The following is a 26,986-nucleotide window of genomic DNA, read 5'->3' on the forward strand; positions in this document are numbered from 1 at the left end:
CTCATCAGCAGTAAAAATAATATACTGCACAAAGGTTTTGATAAAGATTTAATGAAAATGGGTGGCATTTCAGAAGTCAATTATTAAGAATGTTCCCCAATCCCACATCAAATTTTAAAGATAATAACTAAGAGCCATGCTTATGCCCTGTTTGTTATGATTTTTGAGAAGGGCATAATTTGTCTTAGAGATTCAGGTCACATATTCAACACAAAACAGTAAGGAACATGAAAAGGAAAAATGTATATTTGAACAATTGCTTGCTTGAAATACAGTACTTGAAACATTCAAAAGCTGACAAAAAAAAGAGTGCAAAGTCAAAAAGGTCAGATGGCCTTCCTTTTTCTTGATATCAACAGGCTTTAGCCGATTGAAAGAACACAAGAAAAAACATCAACTGATGAATATAGGGAATAGGATGGATTAAAGAATATACCAAATAAATGAGCAAAACTTCTGTCTAGTTGCACCATGGCTTCAACATAGAAACTAGACACTATGCTTCTAAGATCTACCATCCACATCAAAGCCAGCACCTGTCCAACCAGGTGCTCCAGTTCCTCTACCCTTGGGCACGGGCACAATGCCAACTCCCTTCCCTCGTCCCTGAAAGTGGGTTTTCTTCTTTCCTTTTACTTCTCCCTCGACAGTAGGATGTTGATTGTGCCCACTCATAACTGGAGCATTTCCACCGTCTCCTTGATTGGATGTAGCATTTTGGGCCACCCCAGCACCCGTTCCTGACAGTGGGAGGGCAGGAGTGTCTGAAACTAGACTGATCTGTGCAGGTCCCATCAGTTTGCCATCCTAAAGATAAATCCAGGTCCAAAATCTCAAACAACTTCCTAATAACATGCCAATGAAAAGTGAAGTTCTTTTATTACCGGAAGAGCATGATATAAACAAGAAAATGGAAATTTGTTGCCAAATTAGAAAGTCACTAGACAAAGTGGGCATTTTGGTCCCACAACTAAATATTCCGGATGAGATTTGGGTCAATTTGAAGGAGGAATAGCACGAATGTTAATTACTAAAAAGGTTTCAAGTTTAAAATAAGTGAGAGTGAAGGGAACTACTTAATTAATATCTTCTTGCACTGTGTTAAGCTGTTAACAACAAATAATCTCCTTGCACACAACATAAAGCAAATCACTAAACTATTGATGTTTTTTTTTTTTGGGGGGGGGGGGGGGGGGGAGGGGGGGAGAACAGGATCAGAAAGCAAGTGTATTAATGGTGAAACAGTATAAATTATCAATGAATTAAAGAAAAAATTCAGAGTCCCAAAGTCAGCATCAAATATCACTCTTTTTTTCATAAAAGGGCCATGCTCACTGACATAGCTTGGTGCAGAATGTTAGGTCGTACTTATTCACGCACAGAAGATAAATAAAATGAAATAAGAGATATCTTACATAAGGAGAAGGGGCAGATGCTCTACTTGGGTTCAAAGCTTCCAGTCGTCTTTTCAACTCCTCAAGTCTCGAAAACTGGGTGCTACTGCTTTCTTTAACCTATCATACATAATAACATTATAAGTAATTTCACAAAGTACAGACATTCTACATCAACATTTAGCGAATATATACCAGATTATTTAGATCTTCACATAGCTTCTGCTTCATTGCTTCTTCATCCTTCACAGCCTGTGATGCTGCTTCCCAAACCTGAAGTGAAAATGAAAAAATACATAAAATCATAACACCAAGTAGTAAATCCCCTTCTCAGGTCAAACAGCTTTATATTGGAATTAAGGTATATTTAGTTCAGTGAAATGATTCTCAATCGAGAAGGAATCTGGCTATATGGATCCAAAAGAAATGTGGAATCGTGTAATACAAACTCATGCATTGCAATCTCGTATCTAGCGAAAATAAGCCAAAATTAGGTCCAAATGACGGAGCACAACAATAATTTGTGGAGTTCAAACAAATATCATTCCCAGTCAATATGCAAGGACATACCCAAAAGGTGAAACTATATTTTTGGCAATAACATAAGCTGAGTTTTAATCGGGGGGACAAACCTTCTGTGCTTGTTCTTCCTTCTGCTTGGCAACACGAATTCTCTCAGTTGACATTTCTATTTTCTTTCTCAAGTGTTCGAGTGCTTAAGTAAAATGCCATACGTCACAGCAATGGCAGAGTATCTCAGCCATAAAAACTAATGACAAAAAATTCCACAGCGCTGGAACTTTAAAAAGTAATGATGATCATTACCAACCTGCTTTTTTTGGCCCAGCAGTGAGTTTCATCTCCATCGTAAGGTTTGCCAACTCTCTTTCAACATCACGTATTTTAGAATAATTTTCTTCAATGAATCTGAAAGCAAGTGCCAGAGAAGATCATGCAAGACATTCCACGAATCACCAGTGAAAAGAAAGATACAGAAAAATGAGGGGCATGAATCTAGCAAAACAAATAATTGCCAGCTCTCTTTCAACATCACGTGTTTTAAAATAATTATCTTCAAGGTATCTGAAAACATGTGCCAGAGAAGATCATGCAAGACATTCCACAAATCAATAGTAAAAAGAAAGATACAGAAAAATGAGGGTCATGAATCAGCATAAATTCAGCAAAATGAATATAAGACACAGTCGGGAAACAGAGGCAAGAGCTATCCAACATAATAGTAATTGAACCTTGGAATGAAAATGATTTAGATAACTCTTAAGAAATGAACTTCTTAACAGCCCGTAGTTTTTAACAACCAGAGCTAACTCAATCAAAAAAGAAACTGAATTCCTATCAAATTGCATAAATGAAAGCAATTTATATAACAGGAAAACCACTGACCACTCAAAACATGTAATCACAACAAAATCCTTCCTGCCGTCATTGCCATCATGTCAGCAGACTATAAGTCTATCACCACGATCGATTATTTTCAAGATTTCTGCACCAACTCTGTTACCACAACTTCTATGCCCACAACACCTTGCCAAAATCAATGTCAACATCACCATAACCTTCAATATACTTTATCTCTTGGGTTACCTCCATCAAGTCCAGTGTGCTTGTACAATATCCCGACTCTATCAACGACCAACCATATCACCACTACCAACAACAGCTGATAAAATCATCAACTTACAACCAACTCCAAAACCTTCCAACCGATACCACCTTTTCTCACAAATAAATAATAATTACCACCGAATGCAAAAGCGGAAAAACAGCTATATAAATAGGATGCATTTGAGAATTCCTATAAACCATAAAAATATTTTTCAACTCCTTCGATCATGTGACATCTAATCGAAAAATAAAAATCTTCAGCACCGACAAAATATCCAAACAAAGGACTAAACATCATCTCCATTTCTCTAGATCCAACTATCTTCAATTACTAAGAAGACTTTGATAAAGCATATATATTCAATTGTAAGAATCTTCAAACATTACAACACTCACTGTAACTAAACCAAGAGCTGGGAGCTGTGGCAAATTAAGTACATTGCTGTCTAGCGTGATATAGAATCAAAACAAATTGCAGTGGGAAAAAGATATTAATTAAACGAAAATGTGAACGTACTTTCTCAACTGAAGCTGCTCTTCTTCAATTTTCTGATACAGAGAGCACAAAAATCTCAGCCACATTAACAATTAATTAAAAAATAATAGAAATTATAAATCATAAATCCACACGTAAACAGATAAGAGAGAGACCCTCTCGGTGTAGGCGATAACAGGGGCTTCTCGCGAGAGACCATCAGGTCCGATCTCCGGTTGAAGCGAAGGATCCGAAGCCATTTTCTTTTTTTCCTTTTTTTTTTTTTTTGATAATTTACAATCTGAACTAAAAATTTAAATCTCTGATGAAACTATAAACACAAGTCAATTGTTTTTCAGTCGCAATTTCAAGTTATTACGGCGATGTTTTACTGCGTTTTGGTTTCGGATTGAAGCAAATACGCGCTCTAATCGTTCATTAAAAATGAAAATGGCAAGTGACACGACATGTCGGATTGTGAAGGCCGGTATTTCGGGTCAACTCGTCAAAGACGAGTTGTCACTTTCTTTTCATAATGACTTTTTTGCCCTCTTGACAGTTAACCGGACGCACATGCCAAGCACGTGAAAGAAAGCGAAATTGACGCACCCGCCACTCGGATCTCTCAATAGTTATCCTCGACCTCGAACTTTACTTTATTAAAAAAAAAAAAAAATTACTAGACTTATTGTAAAATTATAAATTTAGAAGTTAAGATTTTTCGATTCATAGCATTATTGATTTTCTGATCCGATGAATTTTAGAATCTAAAAACATAATAATTATTAATTAAAATTCATTTTTTCCTCTTCATAGTAACCAATCATGGTCTTCAGTGATTCCATTCACTGCGACACACCAACTGAAAACCAACCTTGCTGGAAAAACATTTGAAACCAAAAAGATGTAAAAATGTGTTCTTAAACAAATCCATCTCTCATTTTTCCTTTTCAGAATAAATTGGTTCACTAATTTTATTGATCATAATCCTAGCATCTAGAACACTACTATTCAATGCAAATAGGCTATGCAACTTTCTTAAACTGAAGGGGAAAAAAGAGCAAAGTGCTCCAAACAGAGCTCAAAATACAACTTGATACAGAAGAAAAATACGAAACATTAAATTTCTGCTTGATGCATTTACAACGCTGCAACAGTGTGTAAGAGTTTGAGCGCAGCTTCTTTTGTAGGCAGTGCAGGAATTGCACCTCTCTCTGTAACCGTGAGGGCACCACAGGCATTTGCAAAAAGTAAAGCTTCTCTTAACCGATTCTCATCCTGCCAAAGAATAATTATAGAAGAAAAAACCGTAAGCTCTTTTGGGTTATGCAAATTCTGATATGGTACACTAGCACGTCTCATAATCCATTGGGAGTTTGGTGTTCCTATAAGTTATCTGCACCAATGGCAAAAGTGTGTGTGTCTATAAAATAAAAGTACTGGAATCGGAATATGTGAGCAAAAATGGTTACTTCTATTACTTCTCAAATTAAACAGTACATATTATGCAGAAGTTTGTAATTGATCAATGTCAAACAGGTACCTTGATCAGGTTTTGATCAGCAGCTAAGCAATTAAGTATTCCACTGACAAATGAATCACCGGCACCAGTGGTGTCAACAGCTTTCGTTTTAACACCAGGAACCCTGCCTTTGAATTCCTGCAAAAAGTTTTCATTTGCTTATTACTGATGAATTATTTACTTCGACCATTTGAATTAGATAGTTCAGCTTTCTGAAAACTTCTCAAACTCTGCTTTCTTTGGATTTCTAAATGATACTATATTCAATTGAGACCATTCACTTTGCAGTTTGCATAAGCTACTAACAACAAAAATCCATCATCAGTAGTTCATTACTGAAGAAAAACAGCCTAGATATGATAATTGAAACAGGATTTAAAGAATCGAGTTTCCAGTGCAATGCTTTTAGGAAAAAGAAAAAAAAAATGTTTCCGCTAGCAAATCCTAACACCAAGTAAAACAAAAATCTTTTTCTCACCTTAGTGTAATATCTACAACCTTTTGAACCTTCAGTGACAATCAAAAGCTTGAGATTAGGATGAAACAGCTTCTCTAACACCACGTTATCATCATTATGATCATCACCACCAGTTAAGAATGTAATTTCATCATCGCTTACCTACAAATTCATAAGTTAACCACAAAAGAATCTGATGATATATAGTAAATTCGTTTATAGTGCCTATTGAAACATAAAGAAGCCACTACTGTATCTGTACCAATGCAGAAGCATCTTTTGGATGCATGAATATCTTGTTTCAAATTTTACCTTTATTATATCTGCTTGATCCCATATACTCATTATGCCCTCGCGAGCAGCCTCTTCTGATGGCCATAGTGGCAATCTCAAATTAGGATCATAGGAGAGGATGCTACCAGACTCTTTGGCCAAGTTCATGGCAGCAAGTTGAGTTGACCTGCATGGTTCTGCAATTAAACTAATTGAACCATAGTGGAAGATGCTGCCCTGTAATAAAGTATAATTTGGAAATGAATGATTTTCAAACATACAAAATATCACCTTAGGAATATACGGTTAATGTTCATTTAAAACAAGAAAGAGAGAAAAGGACCTGCTTAATGAGGTTTTTGTCAAGTTCCGATTCACATAGAAGCATGTCAGCACTTGGATGACGAAAAAACAAAAATTCACGCTCACCATCAGCTCTGAGTGTAACAAACGCCAAGGCAGTCCTTGCAGTGGAATCATAACGAACACCGGATGTATCGACATTGTTCTCTTTTAAAATGTTAGCCAACATGTAACCAAATTCATCGTCTCCTAGCTGTAACACAGATGACAAATATTTTCTAACTGTCATTATAACTGAGTAGAAGCCAGATGCTGCCCCCAAAATTGTTCACAACACATAAAACAGAGGATTTGATTTTATGCAGTGGAAGCAGGGTGCTCGAACTAACAAAGTGCCTTATTGCGTGGATGTTGCATATTTCGTTTAGTTAAATCTAAGATAATTGAAGTCAAAAAAATGGTGAATAATGCAATAGGGTGCCAAGAAGATATATAGAATCCATATTTTGCAAACAAACATACATCTAAATCAATTGTGGAGCAACCAAGTCAAAAGCATACCACAAACAGAAGATGAATTACAGTTCCAGATTCTAAGGAAATTCCTGGTAATCACCATTGTCAAAATGTTCAATTCATACAACAAACACTACCATATTCCATTTCCATAGTCAACAAACAATTAGTACTTGATGCTTTTAATGCGGATACGGAGAGATGGGGGTTTATTGAACTAGTAAAAAGCGAGATTGGAAGTTCTGATAAAATGTCTAACATATGAAGGTCGTGTAAAGGGTAAGACCAAACAAAGAACCGAACAGAGCCTTAGAATTATCCAAGTGAGTGCCACGCAACAAGACAAAACTGTTCACACACCTTACCGACGAAAGCTGATGACCCTCCTAACCTCGATATGCCAACAGCCACATTGGCAGGAGCACCACCAGGAGCCTTCTTGAAAGCAGGTGCTTCAGCAAGTGAAACCCCTCCAACAGTTGGAACAAAATCGATCAACATTTCCCCAAAGCAAACAACTAGCCGATCATAAGCTCCAGACCCTCCATCCATACTAGCAGAAAGATCTTTAGAACCAGCACCTATAGACATAAAGTTGCTTGATATCAATACCCATTGTCAATCAGACAGTTTCAGTAATGCTACTTAAATTGGTTAGAATAACAAAACAGTGACATCTAACATAGCATTCCAAGACCAATCTTATAGCACGAAAGCATACATGCAATCCGCTTCAGTTAAGATCTAACGCGGGTTCAATCATGTCATACAAGAACATTCCCAGATCAAGATGATATTTCTCCCACAAAAATCAACTAAAACGACTATTTTGAGAAACTAGGCACAAATAGCTTCACCCCAGAAACCCTTCTGATACAGTTATACAAATAACAACAGCTAAAAATATAAACATCTACTATCATGTAAGAATAGTAACAGCAATCCAAAGATTCACAAGAAAGATTCACATACGAAAGAACAAAACTTGGATCATGCAACAAGAGATCTATCAAATCATCAGTAAAAACTGATTCAACAACGCACATACAATACGAAGAAAGAAACAATCTTGAGGACATATTTGATATTTCAATGAAGAACAGAAAGGTTGAACGTGTAAAATAGAAGTATAAAAGAGGAACCTGAAGTGGGATTATGATTGTCAGCCATTTGAGCAAATGAATATGTAGTTGTGATGAAAGCAAAACTAAAATATACCAAGAAAATTAAATGAAACGTGAAGTTAGAAGGAAGAATGGGTTGACGTGGGGTTGATAGAAAGAAGCATAGAAGTAAGAGAGAGTTTGTTGAATTGTAGTCTTTAATGAATCTTTGACCATGTGAATACTAAGGTGATCAATGACCGGTGATCAAATTTCTGTGATCCGGCGGCACACAGAAATTTGACAATAAAAACCAGCTGTTGCTGGTTCCTTGTAACCGTATGTTCTTTAATTTTTGGTTTTTTTGGATAAATTATCTTTATTCAATTAACCAAAAAAATTTAATAATAATAATAATATTATTATTATTATTATTATTGAGATAAAAAATTAAAAAATTAATGTTAATTATTAATTATTATATATACACAATAAATAAATATTACATATACAAGTTTATAAATGTGTAAATAAATTTTATTAAATATTATATTCAATTCAGTCATTTACAATTTTACAATAATTTAAATTTAACAAAATAGATGATATGATTGCTTTTATAACTTATAGCACTTCTGAAAATAAATTTTACCAAATATTTAAATAATTCTTGCATAGCTAATTATTTCTATTGCACAGTTGACGGTAGTTATTTTAAAAATTAAAACATTAGTAAACTCACCCTAAGTATCTATAGAGGTTTTGGAACGGTCTCTAAGATTCTAGAATATCTTAAAAAGTATAAATATAAATAGATAGTTTATAAATATCCTAATATAATTCAGGAATAATCTAGTTAAATTTTATAAATAATTATTTGAGTCAAGCATTCTACAAATAGTTTTCTACTCTTCTCTATAGATCGTAGTTCTCCTTATTGGAAAGCACTATAAATATGTTAAGGCCCATTTGGTATTGAGATATTGCAACTTTTAAGTTACAGTTATTGTAAAATTATAATTATAAAATAAAAGTTAATAGTATGTAATAAGTGTAAATTTTAAAAAATAATTTTGATAAAATAAATAAAGATATAAAAGATCTTTCATTAGACAAATGTAAAACCAAATCAATTTAGTTTCTAAGTTATAATAGTTAATGTTTATCAAATACTTTGATACTGTACCTTTTAAGCTATAACTGTTCAAATCTCAATTTCAAATAAAGCTTTAATCAAGAATAAACTATGAATATATTAATTGAGAATAGATCTACTTTTGAATATTCAATCCCTACTTCTAATATACCGGACTCAAACTAAAATTGTGGTTCATAGCATTGTTAGAAGCAATTTACAGCTAAGTTAGCTAAATTCGACCTCTTGCAAAATGAAGAATTGAACAAAGTGTATGTGTGTGTATATATATATATATATATATTTTTTTTTTTTTGTATGAATATATATATATATATATATATTAATCCTCACTTTGTTAAAGTGAGAATGTCACTAAAATATGAAAAATATACATTTAAATACATTAAAAACAAAATAATTTTTGTATGTTATTATATTAAAATTTATGCTTTTTTTTATTGTTAGTGGCATCCTCAATTTATTAAAGTGAGAATGCTCTCACTAAAGAATGATTATATATATATAGACGGCTGGAAAAAAAAAAATTCAATTGGAGATTTTGACATATATGAGCAAAAGTTAAACCAACTAAAGGCTTCATAATTAATATAAGGGTCAAATCAATTGATGAAAATCAATCTTATTAAGCTAATTATTTAACAAAATGTATGGTAACATCATTACTTTTTTCCCGTATAAATGATCACCAAAATAGCATTTAGATCACAATGATTATGAATATCATAAGAACTTTAGCCTAAGCCCATGTTTGGTTGGAAGAAATGGTAGGAGAGGAAAGGAATTGAAAGGAAAGAATGGGAGAGAAAATGAGTGAAAAAGAAGGTCAATTTCATTTTCATTGTTTGGATGGACAAGTAATTCATTTTTCTTTCTTTATTTTTTCCCTTCTCCTCCTTTCCCCTCCTCTCCTCTCCTTATATTTTTTCGAACCAAACATGGTAACTACGGTGCCATGACAAAGACTGTCACAAAAGAAGATTCCTACCAAACTAGAAATACGGTTAGAGTCTACACAACTAAATTTATGATAAGTCGTGAGGTGCCGGTCCTTGTATGTTACGTTTATTAAAAAGATCTTAGAAGGATTCTTTTACTTTAAAATTTTATACCATGTTTAGTTCGAAAAAAATATAAGGAGAGGAAAGGAGGAGAGGGGAAAAAAATAAAAGAAGAAAAATGAATTCCTTGTCCATCCAAACAATAAAAATAAAATTGCCATTCTTTTTCACTCATTTTCTCTCCCCTTCTTTCTTTTCAATTCCTTTCCTCTCTTATTATTTCTTACAACCAAACATGGGCTTAGGGCATATTTGGTTGCGCTATTAAAACACCTCACTACATTAAATTTATACAAGCTCATGTTTAATAGATAAAAAACCACAACAACATTGTATTAATGGCCCAAGCTAATGCAGTAGTTGTCGCATTAGCTAAACCCAACTCACAGTCAGGTTTAAATTAATGCAGCAATTGCTGCTAGGGGTGGGCATTTTACCCGATCCGACCCGATAAATTTTGGGTTCGGGTCAGATCGGGTCGGGATTGAAACCCGATCGGATTGAAAGTTACAAACCCGATCGGGTTGTGATCGGTTCGGGTCAAACCCGACCCGATCCGAATACCCGATCGGGTTTCCAAAAAAAAAAAAAAACCCTAAGCTAACACTGCAAACAGCACACAGCCACACACACATACGCTACTGCACACACAGTCACACAAACACAACACAAATCACAGATTCATTCACAGCACAAACACACAAACACAAGGCTGCTGTTGCGCACAAAACACATCCATGGACCGCACCCAATGGCCAACAGCAAGTCGCCAACGGAGTCCACACCTCAAGAAGCGTCCGCCTGTGTGCTCACTGCTGCTCGGTGTTGCTGCGAGTTTGCTGGTCCGCGATTGCTGCTGCCTGCTGCGCACCCAATCGATTCCCGATCTGCTGCTGCGCGAGTGTGCGTCATCCCGTCTGCTGCTGCACGTCTGTGGCCACTGTCCACTGATTTGCATCCAAGTGCCAAGTGCCACCGCCCGAATCTGAATTTTATTGCTCCAAGACCCGAATCCGATCTGCATTTTGCTGCTCCAAGACCCGATCTGCATTTTGCTGCTGCTCCAAAACCCGATCTGTATTTTGCTACTCCAAAATTCGACCCAAACTGCATTCTACTGTTCTAAGACCCGAACTCAACCCGATTTTTTGAACTGATCCGAACATATATCGGATCGGGTCGGGTCGGGTTGGGTTGTAAGTTAGGGTTGTATTCGGATCAATATTTGCCCAACCCGAACAACCCGAAACCCGATCGGGTTGACCCGAACCCGATTTTGTCCACCCCTAATTGCTGCTTGCTTTTTTTTTTTTCTTTTGCTTTTGACTTTTGCTTTTACTTTTTGGCTTTTGTTTGTGGTTTACAACAACAACAACAACCTATATTTACTCTGTTATAAAAAATACTATAATATTTTAAGAGCGTATCAATCGTCCACCTTAAATTGACAAAAGCTATATGCCGACCACCAAACCGTTAGCTGCCGTTTGAAAGTTAACGGAACTATAGCGAATTGACGATTTTACCCTTGAAACTTAAATTAAAGTAAAAGAAAATTATTACTTGTATATCCTTAAATTCTCTTATTATCACTTGTATACCCTTAAATTATCATTTGTATCATATAAAAGACCAAATTACCCCTCTGACGTCATCCTATTTAAACGGCAAGTAACGGTTTGGTGGGCAGCAGATACATTTTGTCAACTTATGGTGGATGATTGATACACCCTCAAAGTGTTGTAGCGTTTTTTATAACGAAGTAAACTAAGGGTATACGGATGATAATTTTCCTATTATTATATTATAATTTTTATTTTTACATTATAATTTATTAATAAATTTATAATTTATTATAACTAATAATAAATATTTAAATATGAATAAATTTAAATAATATTAATTTAAAATTAATAATAATATAAAATATTAATACAATTTAAATATATTAATGTAATATAAAATATTAATAAAATATAAAATATTAATAAAATATAATATTTAATTTAAATTAATCACAAAAAAATTAATACAATACAATATAGCATCAAACATTGTACAATATTATTATAATATAATACTAATATAATATAACATAATACAATATATTAATATTAAAATAATACAATACAACATAATATAATCAGCGCTAATATTCTCACAACACTTAAGCACAAAACGGAGCACAAAATCTGATTTTTAGGAGAATAATTGCCACCCAAGCACTCAACAAACTCTCTCACGCGTCTCGTTTTGTTCTCCCTCGCCACGTAGCAACAGTGCCGACTCCATTCTTTATCACCACGCAGCAAGTCTGCGCTTTGTTTTTCCTCACACGGCAAATCTCGGTTCTCTCTCTCGCGTTTCAAGCACCTTGCTCCCTCACTCTCCCTCTCTCTCCTCCCCCCCTCCCAAATAAATCTACAGCCGGCGTTGTTTGCCCATCCCGTCTCCGCAGTTCGTTGATGTCTCGTCTCCGACAGCTGCCGTAATCGAATTGTTAGGGTAATTGACTTCAATTCATTGCATTAATTTCAAACTTGGTTGTCCAGGGTTTTGAATTTGTTAATAGTTCTTGGCTTCTAACGCCGATAAAAACTGGATTAAGATTGCTCCAGTCTTAAGATTTAATTTTGGTTTTGTGTTGTTCTTCCTCTTCAGGAGCCGAATTTGCTGAAAGTATTGACATATTTCAACTTGCTAGTTTGCCCATTGAAATGATTTTGGAGGTAAGAATGCAAATCAATTCATGGGGGAGTCTACTGAAAAGGCCTGCAAATTATTAGAAAAGCAAGAGCAAAGAGTTTGGGATTCAGAGATGAAATAAGGAGCAATTATTCTGAGATGGATTATGTCAGAGAGGAATTAGAATTTGCTGGTAGAATATTTGCCCAAAATCCTGTTTGGCCTGTAATTGGTTAGACAAAAATCAAGTTCCATTTGTTCATTTGTGGTGGTTGAACATTTGTTAATATGTATTATATTTAACTTGTATGTTTAACTAATGTATTAGCTTCTCTTATTTGTAATAATATTAACTTCTCTTATTTGCAATAATAATGTCAGTTGGGTTTAATGTATCAGCTTCTTTTATTTGCAATGCTCAACAAGGTATTTATAAACCCAAAAAGAAATAAAAGGAATCCTAGAACAAGTACAAGCTCAACACACATTGAGTAACACATTAAATTAATTGAAGTTAATTACAAATCCAGCGAACTTAAATCTGAGTTGCCATTTTTCCAGCAACAACTGTTAGAAAAGATTTAAGTAAACCCACATAGTTTAGTAAGCAAGTTAACTTCATTCAAAGCACAACAAAAGGGGGGAAAATGTTCAAATGCATCATGTCAAACACATGCATTCTTCATTCTTAAAACACATTGGCTCATCACCCTCTAACTTGTCCTCCTCAATTTTCTCCAACTCTTCAACTTCAATCATTTTTGCCATGTTCTTTGTTTCTACAAAATGAAAATATTTCTTATCAACTAACTGGAAACAACAAAAGATTGCTAAAGTAAACCACATACAAGCTAAATATGCTATAAATGAAAAATTGATTCACTTTAAATGTTCGGGGGCTGTAATTTAAGTGATAATTATAGAATAAGCTCAATGTTCACTTTAAATTATATAAAAAAAATGATTCACTTTCAGTAATATTTATAGCATAAGCTTAATGTCGGTGGGCTGTAAGTTTTTTCTTTTAAATCTATTGAAACAATGGGCAATATAATTTATTAACAGAGCATAAAGATCTGAGTAATATAAAGCAACTCTTTCTTTGAAACAAATAAACATGGAGGCTGCAATTACAGGATAAACTTTCCTCAACATCACGAAGGTTGCAATTACAGGACAATGAGCTTCAGCTCCTATAGAATCCCAGGTGCTATAGACTGATAAAACAACCCAAGACTCTGCCCCAAGACCTCAAGCCAAAAGAACAAGATGCAGCAAGATGCTTAACTGAAAAGTCACGACTAAGATGATACTCTGGAACTAGATGATTAAACTAATATGACTAAAGAATCAACAGAAGTAACGTAATCGAAAGAACAAAAGAATCTTAACGTGGTTCAGCTAGATTTCTCTAACTTCACCGGAGGGAAATAACGCAGCTTTATTGATTTCCTTGAGATGAATTACAGAGTAATGCTTGGATCATCCAAGAAGGGTCACAATTAGCTTTATATAAACAGCTTCCTTCTCTCTCTTCAGCTCTCTCCGCTCTCCAACCAATTGCTTCCACCTCAGCTGTTCCATAACAGCTTCAGTTAACGAACCCAGAAAATCTCCAGCACCTCACGTGAGTTCCTCGTGCTTCTAACGACAAATAACGAACTTTGCAAGCTGAGCTCAAGCACGTGACATATGCGTGCATCACTTAAATCTAAACGACAACTCCATGCGTCGTTCAGAAGTGTAATTCTTGTACACATCAAAACGCAGGATCCTGTGTCGTTTGAGTTTAAGTGTTTCCAGCTTCTAAACGCAAAGTCTTCTGCCGTTTTGGTTTTCTGGATTTGCTTTCACAAACAACAATTCTCCACCTTGAAACAAATCATCCCTGGTTTCTCTCTCCATTTCCAGAATGAATTACCAGCAGGCAAGACCAGCTATGTCCAAGCAAACTTTGAACTTAGCTGTAGTGACTTCTTTTGTTAACATGTCAGCAGGATTTCTGTCTGTATGTATCTTCACCATTCTGACCACACCCATGGAAACTACATTTCTAATGAAATGCAGCTTGATGTCGATGTGCTTTGTTTTCTCATGATGAGCTGGGTTTTTACTCAAGTAAATGGCACTTGAGCTATCACAGAATACATCAACTGTCTTCTGACTCACTCCAAGCTCAGCTATCAAGCCTTTCATCCATAAGGCTTCCTTTACTGCTTCAGCAGCTGCTGTATACTCAGCTTCTATTGTTGACAAAGCAACAACATGCTGGAGACTTGCCTTCCAGTTAATCAAACAACCATCCAGCATGTACAAATAACCTGTGAGAGATCTTCTTCTGTCTAAGTCTCTTGCAAAGTCAGAATCAACAAATCCAAAGATCCCTTCAGACTTGATTCCTGACTTTCCATAAACCAACCCATGGCTTAAGGTTCCACTTAGATATCTTAGCACCCATTTTACAGCTCTCCAATGCTCTTTTCCAGGGGACACCATATATCTGCTAATTACACTTAGAGCATAGGAGATATCAGGCCTAGTTAGAACCATAGCATACATCATGCAGCCAACTGCATTAGCATAGGGAATCTTAGCCATCTCTAACTTTTCTTCTTCTGTCTTTGGACACTGCAGGCTGGAGAGCTTAAAATGTGTTGCTATTGGAGTCATCACAGGTTTACATGAGGTCATCCCAAAGGTTTCCAATACCCTTCTCAGATATTTCTCTTGAGAAAGGAACATAATGCCTTTGCTTCTATCCCTCTTGATCTCCATGCCTAGTATCTTCTTTGCTGACCCCAAATCTTTCATCTCAAATTCAGAGTTCAACAAATTCTTCAAAGCTTCAATTTCTTCTCTTGACTTACAAGCTACCAACATATCATCTACATATAGTAACATGTATATGTAGAGATTTGTACTTGTTACCTTGTAATATACACAGCAATCAAAATTGCATTTTAGGTATCCATGTGACAGCATGAACTCATCAAACTTGAGATACCATTGCCTTGGAGATTGCTTGAGCCCATACAGTGATCTTTTCAGCAAGCAGACATTATTTGGTTTCTCAGAATCCACATAACCCTCAGGTTGAGTCATAAGGATTTCTTCCTGTAGTCTTCCATGTAAAAATGCAGTCTTGACATCAAGTTGATCAAGCTCTAAGTCATGAACTGCAGTTATTGCTAACAATACCCTTATGGAGGCATGTCTGACCACAGGGGAGACTACCTCCTTAAAGTCAACTCCTTCTCTTTGAGTGTACCCCTTAGCCACCAGCCTAGCTTTGTACCTGCTAGGTTCATTAGCTGTAAGGCCTTCTTTGACTCTGAAAATCCACTTGCAACCCACTGTCCTTCTGTTTCCAGCCTTCTCAACCAATATCCAAGTGTGATTTTTCTTCAGGGATGCTATCTCTTCATTCATAGCTTCCTGCCATTTTGATTTGTTTGAGCTTTGAATTGCTTCAGCATAACTCTTGGGCTCATCTACTTCAATATCATGTGAAGCAGCCAGTGCATATGTTATCAGATCAGCATACCCATATCTCTGTGGTGGTCTGATTTGTCTCTTTTCTCTATCTTTTGTCAGCTGATAACCCTGTACTTGAGTCTGCATCTGAGATTTTGGTTGAGGGCCACTGTATTCATTATGATCTTCACTGTCTTTATCTGAACTGTCACCCCTCTCAGATTTCTTTGAATCAGGATGCTCCACCTCAAATTGGATGTCATCTTGCACTTGAGGTTTCTGAGTTTTCAACCCAGCATCCTTTCTGACTTCCAACACAGCCTTCTCATTAAATGCCACATCTCTGCTTATTATACACCTTGGAGGTTCTAGATCAGTGCACCATAGTTTGTATCCTTTAACTCCATCAGGATAGCCTAGGAACTGACCTTTAAGAGCCCTGGGTGCTAACTTTCCTTGATTGATATGTGCATAAGCAGGGCATCCAAACACTTTAAGATTGACATAGCTTGCTGGTTTTCCATGCCACATTTCAAATGGAGTCTTGAAATTTAGAGCAGCAAAGGGACTCAAATTCACCAGGTAGCTTGCTGTTAATAAGGTTTCTGCCCAGAGGCCCTTTGGTAGCTTTGCTTGCACTAGCATGCACCTCACCTTATCCATCAGGGTCCTGTTCATCCTTTCTGCCAATCCATTCTGCTGAGGTGTTAACCTCACTGTTTTGTGCCTTGATATCCCCTCATTTGCACAGTAGCTGTTAAATTGCTGATTGCAGAACTCAAGTCCATTATCTGTTCTTAATTTTTTAACCTTCTTTCCTGTCTGATTCTCAACTAAGGTTTTCCTTTCTTTAAACTTGTTAAAGACTTGATCTTTGTGCTTCAGTACATAAACCCAAACCCTTCTTGAGTAATCATCAATTATTGACAAAAAATAGTTGTTTTCACCTAATGAGCTTGTCTGTGCAGGTCCCCAGAGATCAGAGTGTATGTAGTCTAGGATGCCAATAGATTTGCTGGTTGAGTGTTTGAAGTTGTGTCTTGTGGACTTCCCAAATACACAATCTTCACAAAAATCTAACTCTTCTATTTTATCCTTCCCTAGAACCCCTTGTTTCTCAAGTTCTTTTAACCCTTTAACACTCATATGCCCCAATCTTAGGTGCCACAGCCTGGTGCCTTCCCCACCAGTGCCAACAATTACATCTGTTGTTCCTGTAATTGCCTCACCATCTAGGACATATACTCCATTTCTTTTTTATCCTCTCATCACTATCTTAGAGCCCTTCATGATAAACAATCTACCAGATTCAAGCTTAACACTAAACCCATTCTGATCTATCAAACCTAGTGAGGTTAAGTTTCTCTTTAGATCAGGAACATATATGACCTCTCTAAGTTCCCAAATTGTCCAATCATGAAGCCTAAGACTCACATTTCCCATGCCTATGACTTTACATACAGCATTGTTACCCATCATTACTTTTCCCCCATCTAAATCATGGTAATCAGAGAAGTAAGTTTTAAATGGGCACATATGAAATGTGCAACCAGAATCTAGTATCCATTTACCTCTCTAGAGATCCTCTGTAGCCACATATACACCAGCAGATTCATAGCCTTCTTCCTCCACAGTAGCTGCATCACCATTTCTTTCTTTAATTTTGTTCTTTAGTTCTTGACAGTCTCTCTTGAAGTGGCCTTCTTTGTTACAATGAAAGCACTTCTTGTTTTGTGATTTGGACTTGTCTTGCTTTTGTTTCTTCTTCTTTCCATCATTTTTGTTAAACTTACCCTTAACTGATAACCCTTCAGCGTGCATCATATTCCCAGATTTTTCTTGTAGCCCTCTAGTATTCAAGGCAGCCTTAACCTCATCTAATGATAAGGTTGATCTTCCATACATAAGGGCATCCACAAGATTTGAATAAGACTGAGGTAGAGAGCTCACCAGAAGCAATGCCTTCCCTTCATCATCCAGCCCCTCATCAATGGTTTCAAGTGTGTCACACACTTGATTGAATTCATCAATATGATCATCCAGAGAGGACCCTTCAGCCATCTTCAGTGTGAACATCCTTCTTTTGATATACAGCCGATTAGCTAAAGATTTAGTCATATAAATCTTTTCTAATTTGGCCCATAGGTCTGCAATAGTCTTCTCCTTGGCAACCTCCCTTATCACTGAATCACCAAGGCTCAATATGATGGTGCTTCTGGCCTTCTTGTCTATCTCGGCTGCCATTTCAGGTGTCTTGGAGGATGATTCTTCTTTCCCTTCCTTCTTGGTGACAGGTTCAAGTGCATCTCCTAATCCCTGTGTTATCAGCAAGGCCTCCATCTTCACCTTCCACATGTTGAAATCATTCTTGCCAGTAAACTTCTCAAGATCGATCTTGGTTGAAACCATACTTGTCTTTGGTTGTAGATCCAGCTCTGATACCAATTGTAGAACCCCAGATGCTATAGACTGATAAAACAACCCAAGACTCTGCCCCAAGACCTCAAGCCAAAAGAATAAGATGCAGCAAGATGCTTAACTGAAAAGTCACGACTAAGATGATACTCTGGAACTAGATGATTAAACTAATATGACTAAAGAATCAACAGAAGTAACGTAATCGAAAGAACAAAAGAATCTTAACGTGGTTCAGCTAGATTTCTCTAACTTACATCCACGGAAGGGAAATAACGCAGCTTTATTGATTTCCTTGAGATGAATTACATAGTAATGCTTGGATCATCCAAGAAGGGTCACAATTAGCTTTATATAAACAGCTTCCTTCTCTCTCTTCAGCTCTCTCCGCTCTCCAACCAATTGCTTCCACCTCAGCTGTTCCATAACAGCTTCAGTTAACAAAACGCAAAGTCTTCTGCCGTTTTGGTTTTCTGGATTTGCTTTCACAAACAACAGCTCCCTAACAGTCAACTCATAAGCAGCACGTAAATGAGTTACCTTAACAAGACGATTACAGCAGCTGTCGGAGACGAGACTATTGTTGTGTGAGGAGAGCTGAGACTTGCTGGCTGCTGCATGGTGAGAGAGATCGGAGCTGACACTGCGCGATGAGGAAACTTGGCAAAATTCGAGCAACGTTGAGCTATTGAACAGAGTGAGACGCGTGAGAGAGCATGCGCGTGTGTGGCAATTTTTCTCCCAAATTTCAGATTTTATACTGGGCAGTGTTGTGCTTAAATGTTGTGAGAATATCATTTTCCTAATATAATATAGTATGTCAAACGCACTCTTAACTCACTCAATATCTTGGGATTGAATTTTAATTGAGAAAATATTTTGGACTTCGATGAAAACATAACACGCGGATGTTGTTCCGATTTGTATTTTTCATATTGATTTTGATCCATATTTGTAAGAAAATTAAGAATCGGACATTCTTATTTTTTTTTTAATGTAAACATGCTGATAAGCCGTAAAGTTTAATAGAGTTTTTTTCAGTGTGCTATAAAAGCGTGCGGTTTAATAGTGTGTTTGCATTAACTCTACTAAACTACAAGATTTAATAGCGTATTTGCAAGAAAAAAAAATGAGGGTACTCCAACTAGAAAATAATTATATATATACGTACCTCCCAACACAAATAGATAATTTTTTTTAGCAATGTTTTCTTTAAATTTACAAATTTGTGTTTTAACTTAAGATATATTAGCCAATATTTGGGAAGTATGATAAAAACTAAAAATTTCTTATTTATAAAATAAACATCTTACAATAACCAAAAAAAAAAAAATCGTGATTAACCAACTCATATATGATCAATGGATCGTACTCTACACTGAGTGTTTGGCTCAGCGGCTTTCAAATTCTTAATGGCCAATGATTTTCAATCAGCTTTCTTATGTTAGCCAGCTAATCAAATTCAAATATGAAAAGTTAAGAAATTTAAAAATTAATTTGTACTTTATACACTTTTCTATCTTTTTAAAGGAAATACTTAGAAAATGCAAAGGACCCTCTATAAAGTGACGTTGGGGCTAGTATTTATATCTTTTGGTATATAATTTGATTTTTTTTCCATGAGTAAATGACAAAATAAATGTGAAGATTTATTAAATCTGTCGCCATGATTTTTTTTTTAATGCTGTTATATAGGACTGTTATTGATATTACATCAGATATTAAAATTAATATTTACAAATAGATTATACAATTGGGACATTCTCTTGGTATGTTCTTTTGGTATGTACTCCTCTGAAGTGCTGCCCGAACTCTTTAAATCCCCTCTAATATTTAAGAGGTGTTAACTCCACTCACATTTCGTGAGGGAGAAACTGTCTCCACTCAATTATTTAATAATTGAAGGAGGATTGAAACTAACCCACATAATATTTTATAAAAGCTCGAATTCTCATTCTCAACATTGTAAGGGTAAGGGTTCTACAACTGAGCCAAAATCCATTGGTATCCGTGCCATGATTTGACTATATATCCCTGATGACTTTTATTTTAGATTTGTCATCACAGCTTCTGGATATTAATTACAGGCAACATATAGCAATATCTTACAGATTTATTGACGAAACGAGAACAATATGATTTCACCAAATATTAACACTTATCGAATATTAGATAAGATTAATTAACTTCAATTCAAATTAAATCACACAATTAGGACATAAGATTAATTAACTTCAATTCAAAGCCATCCCTGAGCAGGACTAATGGCTCCGCTAACGAAGTCACTTGCTGCTCCAATATTTGCTCTATCATGGGCATTATACCTGAAAGGCAAATAAATCACTTCATCTTAGTTCTGATTGTTTCACAAGTGAATAAGATACTTAAACTTCACCATAATAATAATAATAATAAATCATTAGTTAGTGAACACTCGAAAGCGCCTTCATTTCGGGACTAGAAAGTAAGAAAGTAAAAACAGGCGCTTTTATTTTAAAAAATAAAAGAGAAAAGGAAACAATTTTAAGGCTTCTTTTGGTATAATTTTACAAATATAACTTATTTAAGTACAACTTTTCTTAGTGAAACTTTTACAAATAAAGCTTTATCCAAAAAATTTTAATTGTTTGGTTATTAATTAAAAAATTTAATAAAAATTATAAAATTACTTTAACAAACAAGTTTTTTAAAGGTATACTATAAAAAAATAAAGTAAAACTGTCAGAATAAGAAAAAGAAATTTTAAATATTTTAATATTAAAAAAAAACTTTTCAACCTCTAATCCTGAAAATTCAAAATTTGAGATTTTGCTAGTAAAGGCAAAATAATTTCTTTAATCTCTAAACACTTTACTGAAAAAACAATCAAATGTCAAGAATAATTTTGATAAGAGATAATGAGATTAAATAAATACTTATGATCATTAGATAAATCATATCAAATAGACACTAAGTTTATCATTACAGACCAAGTGTTTAGTTACCATACTTAATATATCATATAAGTTGAAAATTAGGAACCAAAAATATGGGAGATGAGAGTTAGTAAAGAAAAAGTAGGAGCATAAAAGAAAATTAGAGATTTTTCATCTGAAAATGATGGGTGTACTATTATTAATTATTACATTCATTTGAGGAAGTTTAATTACCCCATTTGTTGCGCAGGGTGCACCCTGAGGTGATTAGTGATCACTGCTATATTAGGATCTGCTCCTGATGCTCGAATTGCTTCCTCCAGCTGAAAAATTGTAGGTGTAAGAGAAGATTAAAACATACCTGTGTGTGTGCGTGTATAATAAACAGATATTTGCCATTTGAGCACAAAATATTATAAAACATTTTAAGACAAAATTTGAACAAACCTTAAATTTGAGCTGCTTATTTTCTTCTTCAAGATCATGCGCCTGTCAGTTTGTATGGCAAATATCAAGAACATATATTGAGAGCCCAAGTGTTTAATTTGGTATTAGGATCCGGCCGGGATCCGAAATCTAAGACTATAGGACAAAATTTAATGTACCAAAATCCCACGGTATGTACTACTTCACATACGAGTAATCTTATATTAATTTGTGTGTGTTTTTGCTCAAAGTAAAAAACATCATGCTGCGAGCAACACGACATCAATAATTTAAGGGAAATTATTACTGCACCACCTCTATTTTGTCTTATGTTCATTCAACTACCACAAAATTCTAATATGTTCTCTACACCACTTTTCTTTTTAAATTTGTATCAATTAACCACTTTTACTCTAACACCGTTAAAATTTTTAAAAAATGACAATTTTACTCCTAAATAATTTAAAAGACCATATTATCTTATAAAAACTTTGAAAAATAAAAAATTTATAATTATAAAAATACTCCTAAATTTAATAAAAAATAAATCCCAAATAGAACAATTGATTTTTATTCAATTTAGATTTTGTAAAACTTTAATAAAAAAACTGAATTTATTTATTAAAAATAAATGCCAAAATCTTAATAATAATAATAAATGCCAAAATTTTAATAATTTAGGGGATTTTTATTAAATCCCAAAATTTTGTAATTATTTTTATAATTATAATTTTTTATTAAAAATAAAATTCTAATTTTGGGGATTTTTTTATTAAATTTAGGGTATTTTTTAATTATAATTTTTTTATTTTTCAAAATTTTTGTAAAAGAAAATTGTATTTTAATTTATTTAGGGATAAAATTGTCATTTCATTTAAGTTATTTAAAGGTGTTAGTGCAAAAGTAGTTAATTGATACAAATTCCAAAAGAAAAGTTTGTTTAGAGGAGATATTAGAATTTTGTGGTAGTTAGATGAATACATAGCAAAACAGAAGTGATGTAATGATAATTTCTCATAATTTAATTTATCTTACCTTTTTCTGAAGGGTTTCCAAGTGTTGTCGCATTAAATCCGTCTGCAATATTTATAAGCAAAAATTCAACAAATTGTCATCAGCTTACAACCGACGAATTCAATATGCATATGGTAGGAATAATTTGATAATCTGGTAATGTTTGGGACATATAGAAGATGAACATTGTTTGAATTGAATGCATGCATTTAATTGAATGTTTTATTCTCAGACATAGGGTGCGTTTAGGATTGAAGTTGAGCAGTTGTAGCTTAAAAGTTACAACACTAAAGTGTTTGATAAACACTAACTGTTGTAACTTGAAAGCTATGTTTATATGATTTTTTACTTGTGTAAAGGAAAATCTACTATATCTTTAAAAATTTTATCAAAATTATCATTTAAAATTTACATTTATTATATATTACTAACTTTTGTTTCGTAGTTACAGCTTTTTTTCCACAGCAGCTGTAACTTAAAAGCTACAACACCTCAATCCCAAACGCATCCATAATTTTTAATCTCTCTCTCTCTCTTTCTCTTTTTGAAAAATAATTTCTAATTAAAAATAGTTTTTATGAAACATAGCTGATATAACCATATATATTATGCCACAAGTGCATGGGCTGTGGGAAAATTTATGTGCATGCACATGTGTACCTTTCGTTGTCTAGACAGTGAGAGTGTTTTGTCAAGTTGTTTCTCAAGCTTTTGCAGCTCTTTCACTCCAAGTGTTCCGAGATCTTCTCCCAGAAAATGCCTAATTAAAAACATATGTTCTATTAGTTTCAATGGTTTGTATTTTACAAAAGAACCTAGCTTCTTTCGAAAACTTAAGCTGATGGGTAAGGTTCCACAATAATATTCATTGAGGCAAATTAATTTTAATTGACAAGTATGATAAAAACTAAGAAGAAAATACAAATAATTCACAAAGATTCTGATTTAATTTAACCTTTGAGAGCGCTCGAGAGACTCACGTAAAGCTCTTAACCTTAAGATCTCACGGAATAATGCCTGAATTTTGAACAACGAAATGAGAAGGATTATCGATAGCTATGGCATGTACTTGATGATAAAAGAATATATAAGAAGATTGCATGGATAACAAAAATGCTTTAATGACTAAAAAATCGTGTCATTATCAGGATATGGCAACGAATATAGACTTGTCATGAGTCTTGAAAAGACACTTACTTTTGACAGCATGGATTCAACATCGTCACCCATTCTCTTATAAAAGTTCACAAAAAAAGAAAAATTGAACTTTTTGGTCGAATTGCATTCAATGGTGAAGATAATACCGCAGTGTGAAGTATAGAGATGGATATTAAACAGCATAATAATAAATCCCTACTAATTTTTTTTTTTTAATAAGAAAAATGGTTAATCCTCAATTTCAAAGAAACAAATGTAAACCCTTCAAATTTCATACACATGAAATGTCATGTAATTTATTTGCTCAGTCGTAACGGCATAAATGCATAATTAAAGGAAAGAAAACTGCAAAATAGCAATTTTATTAACATATATAGGTTGTGTAAGTATCGATTCATACTGACAAACCTCTGGTTCCAGTTGATTTATGTCGATGGGTTCTTGAGAGGTGTAGCAGTATTGCCTGTATCGTTCAAGGATTTTCGCCATACCGCTGGTAAGATAAAAGAGAATAATTAAAGTTCAACGAGTATTTCTTATACCATTTATCATAATTAACATATTTTAGATAAATAAATATATAGATAGAGAATAAGTACATTGGATTTTGTCACAACCTCTTCAGTTCTTAATTCCCAAATTCAAACTAAGTTGTGACTACAAAACATTCAAATATAGAACAAGGTGAAAGAAGGCTTTACAAATGCAGTGGGGGAAATTTATAGGTGTTATCATATTTATTTCTGCTGAGCAGTTTGTAGGTGTTATCATATTTTTAAAACACGACACATCAGAATAAATTTCTTTATTTTTTTCAAAACAATTTATAAGTATGTGATCAGTAGTTGATAGATAACATTGTAAAAGAAAGTTATCTTAATTATCATAAATGCATTATGGCACAAGATATTTAACTGCTCATGGGAGCTAGAAATAATAAGATCCTCTTTCATCAAAGATCAGGCCAAGAGGCAGCCCTAATAATATTATACTCATTGCCAAAATCAGTTTTTGAGAAAAGAATAGAGTCTGAAAAAACAGCAAGTAAAGAAGTTTTCCTTGAAAAAAAAAAGTATAATGTTGCTGTTCCATTACATATCATCATGCAGGTTAAAAACAGACGTCAGAATTAACCTCTCAATGTATAAGGATTAAGGAAGCTGCCTGTTTAATTTCATCTAATTGAACAAATTATGGTAGATCTGATCGGCATGTTTGATTAGCTAACAAATTAATAAGGTTTTTCTTTACAAATGAATACTGAAATTGGACAATCACAAATGCAACTAGCATTTTATTTCATTTCAGTTGAGATTCAGTTCCAAACCACTAACCAAAAAATAATAATAATAACGCTTTATCGAACTTCAAAAATAGTTTTATGTGCTATCCCTTCAAAATCTTACCGCTTGTGTAGTGAAAGAATGTACCGTAGCTAATCTTCTTTATGTTCAAAATACATGCAGTTCAATGTTCCCAAAAGAAAGATTAAATCACAACATTAATACTGAAAGAAACCTTCAAGTTGGCCAAGCTACATGCTAAACCATTTCTCATTTAGACATCCAGTGTAAAAATGAACGAAACAAACAAAAGAGAAAGACCTACTAGCTAGTTACCAGGATTTAAACTATATATCTGTACAGAATCGTCACAGAACGCAATATGATCTTGGAATCACTTCTTGATGGAGTATGAGGTAGAAAAGAAAGAATAGAGCATATATGCAAAGATTTTGTTTTGTAAAAGAATGTTTCCGTTCCATTTTCTAATAGCAGTGTTTGAGATATTTCAAGAGAGCAAGCGATATTGAGTGTTGGAAGGATAGATCAAAATCCCAAATGGTAAAAACTTACAAAATATAATTAAGAAAGAAATAAAAAGAGACCAAATAGGCAAAAACTGCTCCACAAGAAGTTACAAAAATAAAAAGGCAAAAGAAAAAGAAAAGGAGAGAAAAGACTATATGTACATGAACTACAGAACTAGACTGTAGACATTAATAGGGAAGGTATGCTGTGAAAAAAAAGAAAAAAAAAGAAAGAGAAAGAGAAACTCTAATTAGCTAGAAACTATCATTTTATTTTTTTTTTTAAAAAATTATATTATCTAATAGAACCTGTCTTATTAGATTTGACACAAGAAGCGCAAAGCAAATATCAAGAAGAGAAGGGAAGCATGCATGATTGAACATGTCACAATTTCACAGTCAGTGCTAGCTATTTCCTCATCCTCATTCCATCCTCTTCAATTCTCTCTCGATTTTCATCTAGATGTTAGATCATTATAAAACTAACCCATACTTTATAAAATGCACAAAAATGTAGCATGTCACACTCAGATTTAAAATTATATTTGCTAAGCTTAGATTTAGCAATTAATAATGTGTGTAGATAAAGCTTACAAATTGCTGCCAAATTCAAAGAGCATGCCATGGCTAGAGAAGATGATGAGAGCCACTTCAGCATCACAAAGCAGAGAAAGCTCATAAGCTTTCTTGAGCAAACCATCTCTTCTCTTAGCGAAAGTAGCTTGTCGATTAATCTTGTTTTGGATCCTCTCAAGTACCATTTTTCCTCTCCCCATTTTTGTCTAGGAAACGTAAAAGCAAAGCGAAATTGAGATATGATGATGCTAAATATGATCTGTTTGCTTCTTCATTTATTTATTTATCTTCTTATTTTCTATTTCTTCTGGTGGGTAATTAATGTTGGTAGTGGAGATAATGTACTTTGCTTGCACCTTTTCATTTATACTACCACAAGTATGTAAGAATTTTCTAGATACCAATTAAATTAAGAAAAAGAGGCTCTCTATATTAGTAGGTTATTCGCTCTTGTAACAAAATGGGTTCACGTTGGATGTTCTTTTCTTTAATTTTCGCATCATTTTCTCCTCTTATTGTGTACGTTACAATAATAGCCCGAGTGATGCTTATTAATGTAAGAATATAAATTAATTAAATCTTAATTATATCCGATCATTTTTAATATATGGGTAGTGATAATATACT

General features: G+C 34.2%; 3 protein-coding genes across 4 annotated transcripts; all 3 read right to left on the bottom strand.

Moving 5' to 3' along the window:
- Positions 1-224: 224 nt before the first annotated feature.
- On the bottom strand, positions 225-3,944 carry LOC102609618 (uncharacterized). Its single transcript, XM_006490228.4, has 7 exons — positions 3,672-3,944; positions 3,538-3,569; positions 2,224-2,321; positions 2,027-2,109; positions 1,590-1,667; positions 1,416-1,514; positions 225-807 (listed from the first exon to the last, which is right to left on the bottom strand). Exons 1-7 carry the CDS (start codon positions 3,753-3,755, stop codon positions 505-507), a joined length of 777 nt encoding a protein of 258 aa, XP_006490291.1. The 5' UTR covers positions 3,756-3,944; the 3' UTR covers positions 225-504.
- A 466-nt stretch (positions 3,945-4,410) lies between these two features.
- LOC102609349 (probable fructokinase-7) lies at positions 4,411-8,005 on the bottom strand. 2 transcript variants are annotated; one of them, XM_006490227.4, is made up of 7 exons: positions 7,709-8,005; positions 6,927-7,147; positions 6,091-6,303; positions 5,787-5,984; positions 5,496-5,636; positions 5,039-5,155; positions 4,411-4,773 (listed from the first exon to the last, which is right to left on the bottom strand). In XM_006490227.4, the coding sequence occupies exons 1-7, from the start codon at positions 7,734-7,736 to the stop codon at positions 4,636-4,638; spliced, it is 1,056 nt and encodes a 351-aa protein (XP_006490290.1). In that variant the 5' UTR covers positions 7,737-8,005; the 3' UTR covers positions 4,411-4,635. The 2 variants fall into 2 exon arrangements, with proteins under 2 accessions (XP_006490290.1, XP_052289707.1); XM_052433747.1 differs by lacking the exon at positions 7,709-8,005 and adding an exon at positions 7,539-7,663.
- A 12,548-nt stretch (positions 8,006-20,553) lies between these two features.
- On the bottom strand, positions 20,554-26,670 carry AGL62 (agamous-like MADS-box protein MADS3). Its single transcript, XM_006490398.3, has 8 exons — positions 26,378-26,670; positions 24,382-24,466; positions 23,771-23,832; positions 23,476-23,575; positions 22,837-22,878; positions 21,823-21,864; positions 21,610-21,698; positions 20,554-20,784 (listed from the first exon to the last, which is right to left on the bottom strand). The coding sequence occupies exons 1-8, from the start codon at positions 26,557-26,559 to the stop codon at positions 20,700-20,702; spliced, it is 687 nt and encodes a 228-aa protein (XP_006490461.1). The 5' UTR covers positions 26,560-26,670; the 3' UTR covers positions 20,554-20,699.
- Positions 26,671-26,986: the final 316 nt, after the last annotated feature.

This window comes from Citrus sinensis, chromosome 9 (genome assembly GCF_022201045.2).
Source record: "Citrus sinensis cultivar Valencia sweet orange chromosome 9, DVS_A1.0, whole genome shotgun sequence".
Lineage (NCBI taxonomy): Eukaryota > Viridiplantae > Streptophyta > Magnoliopsida > Sapindales > Rutaceae > Citrus > Citrus sinensis.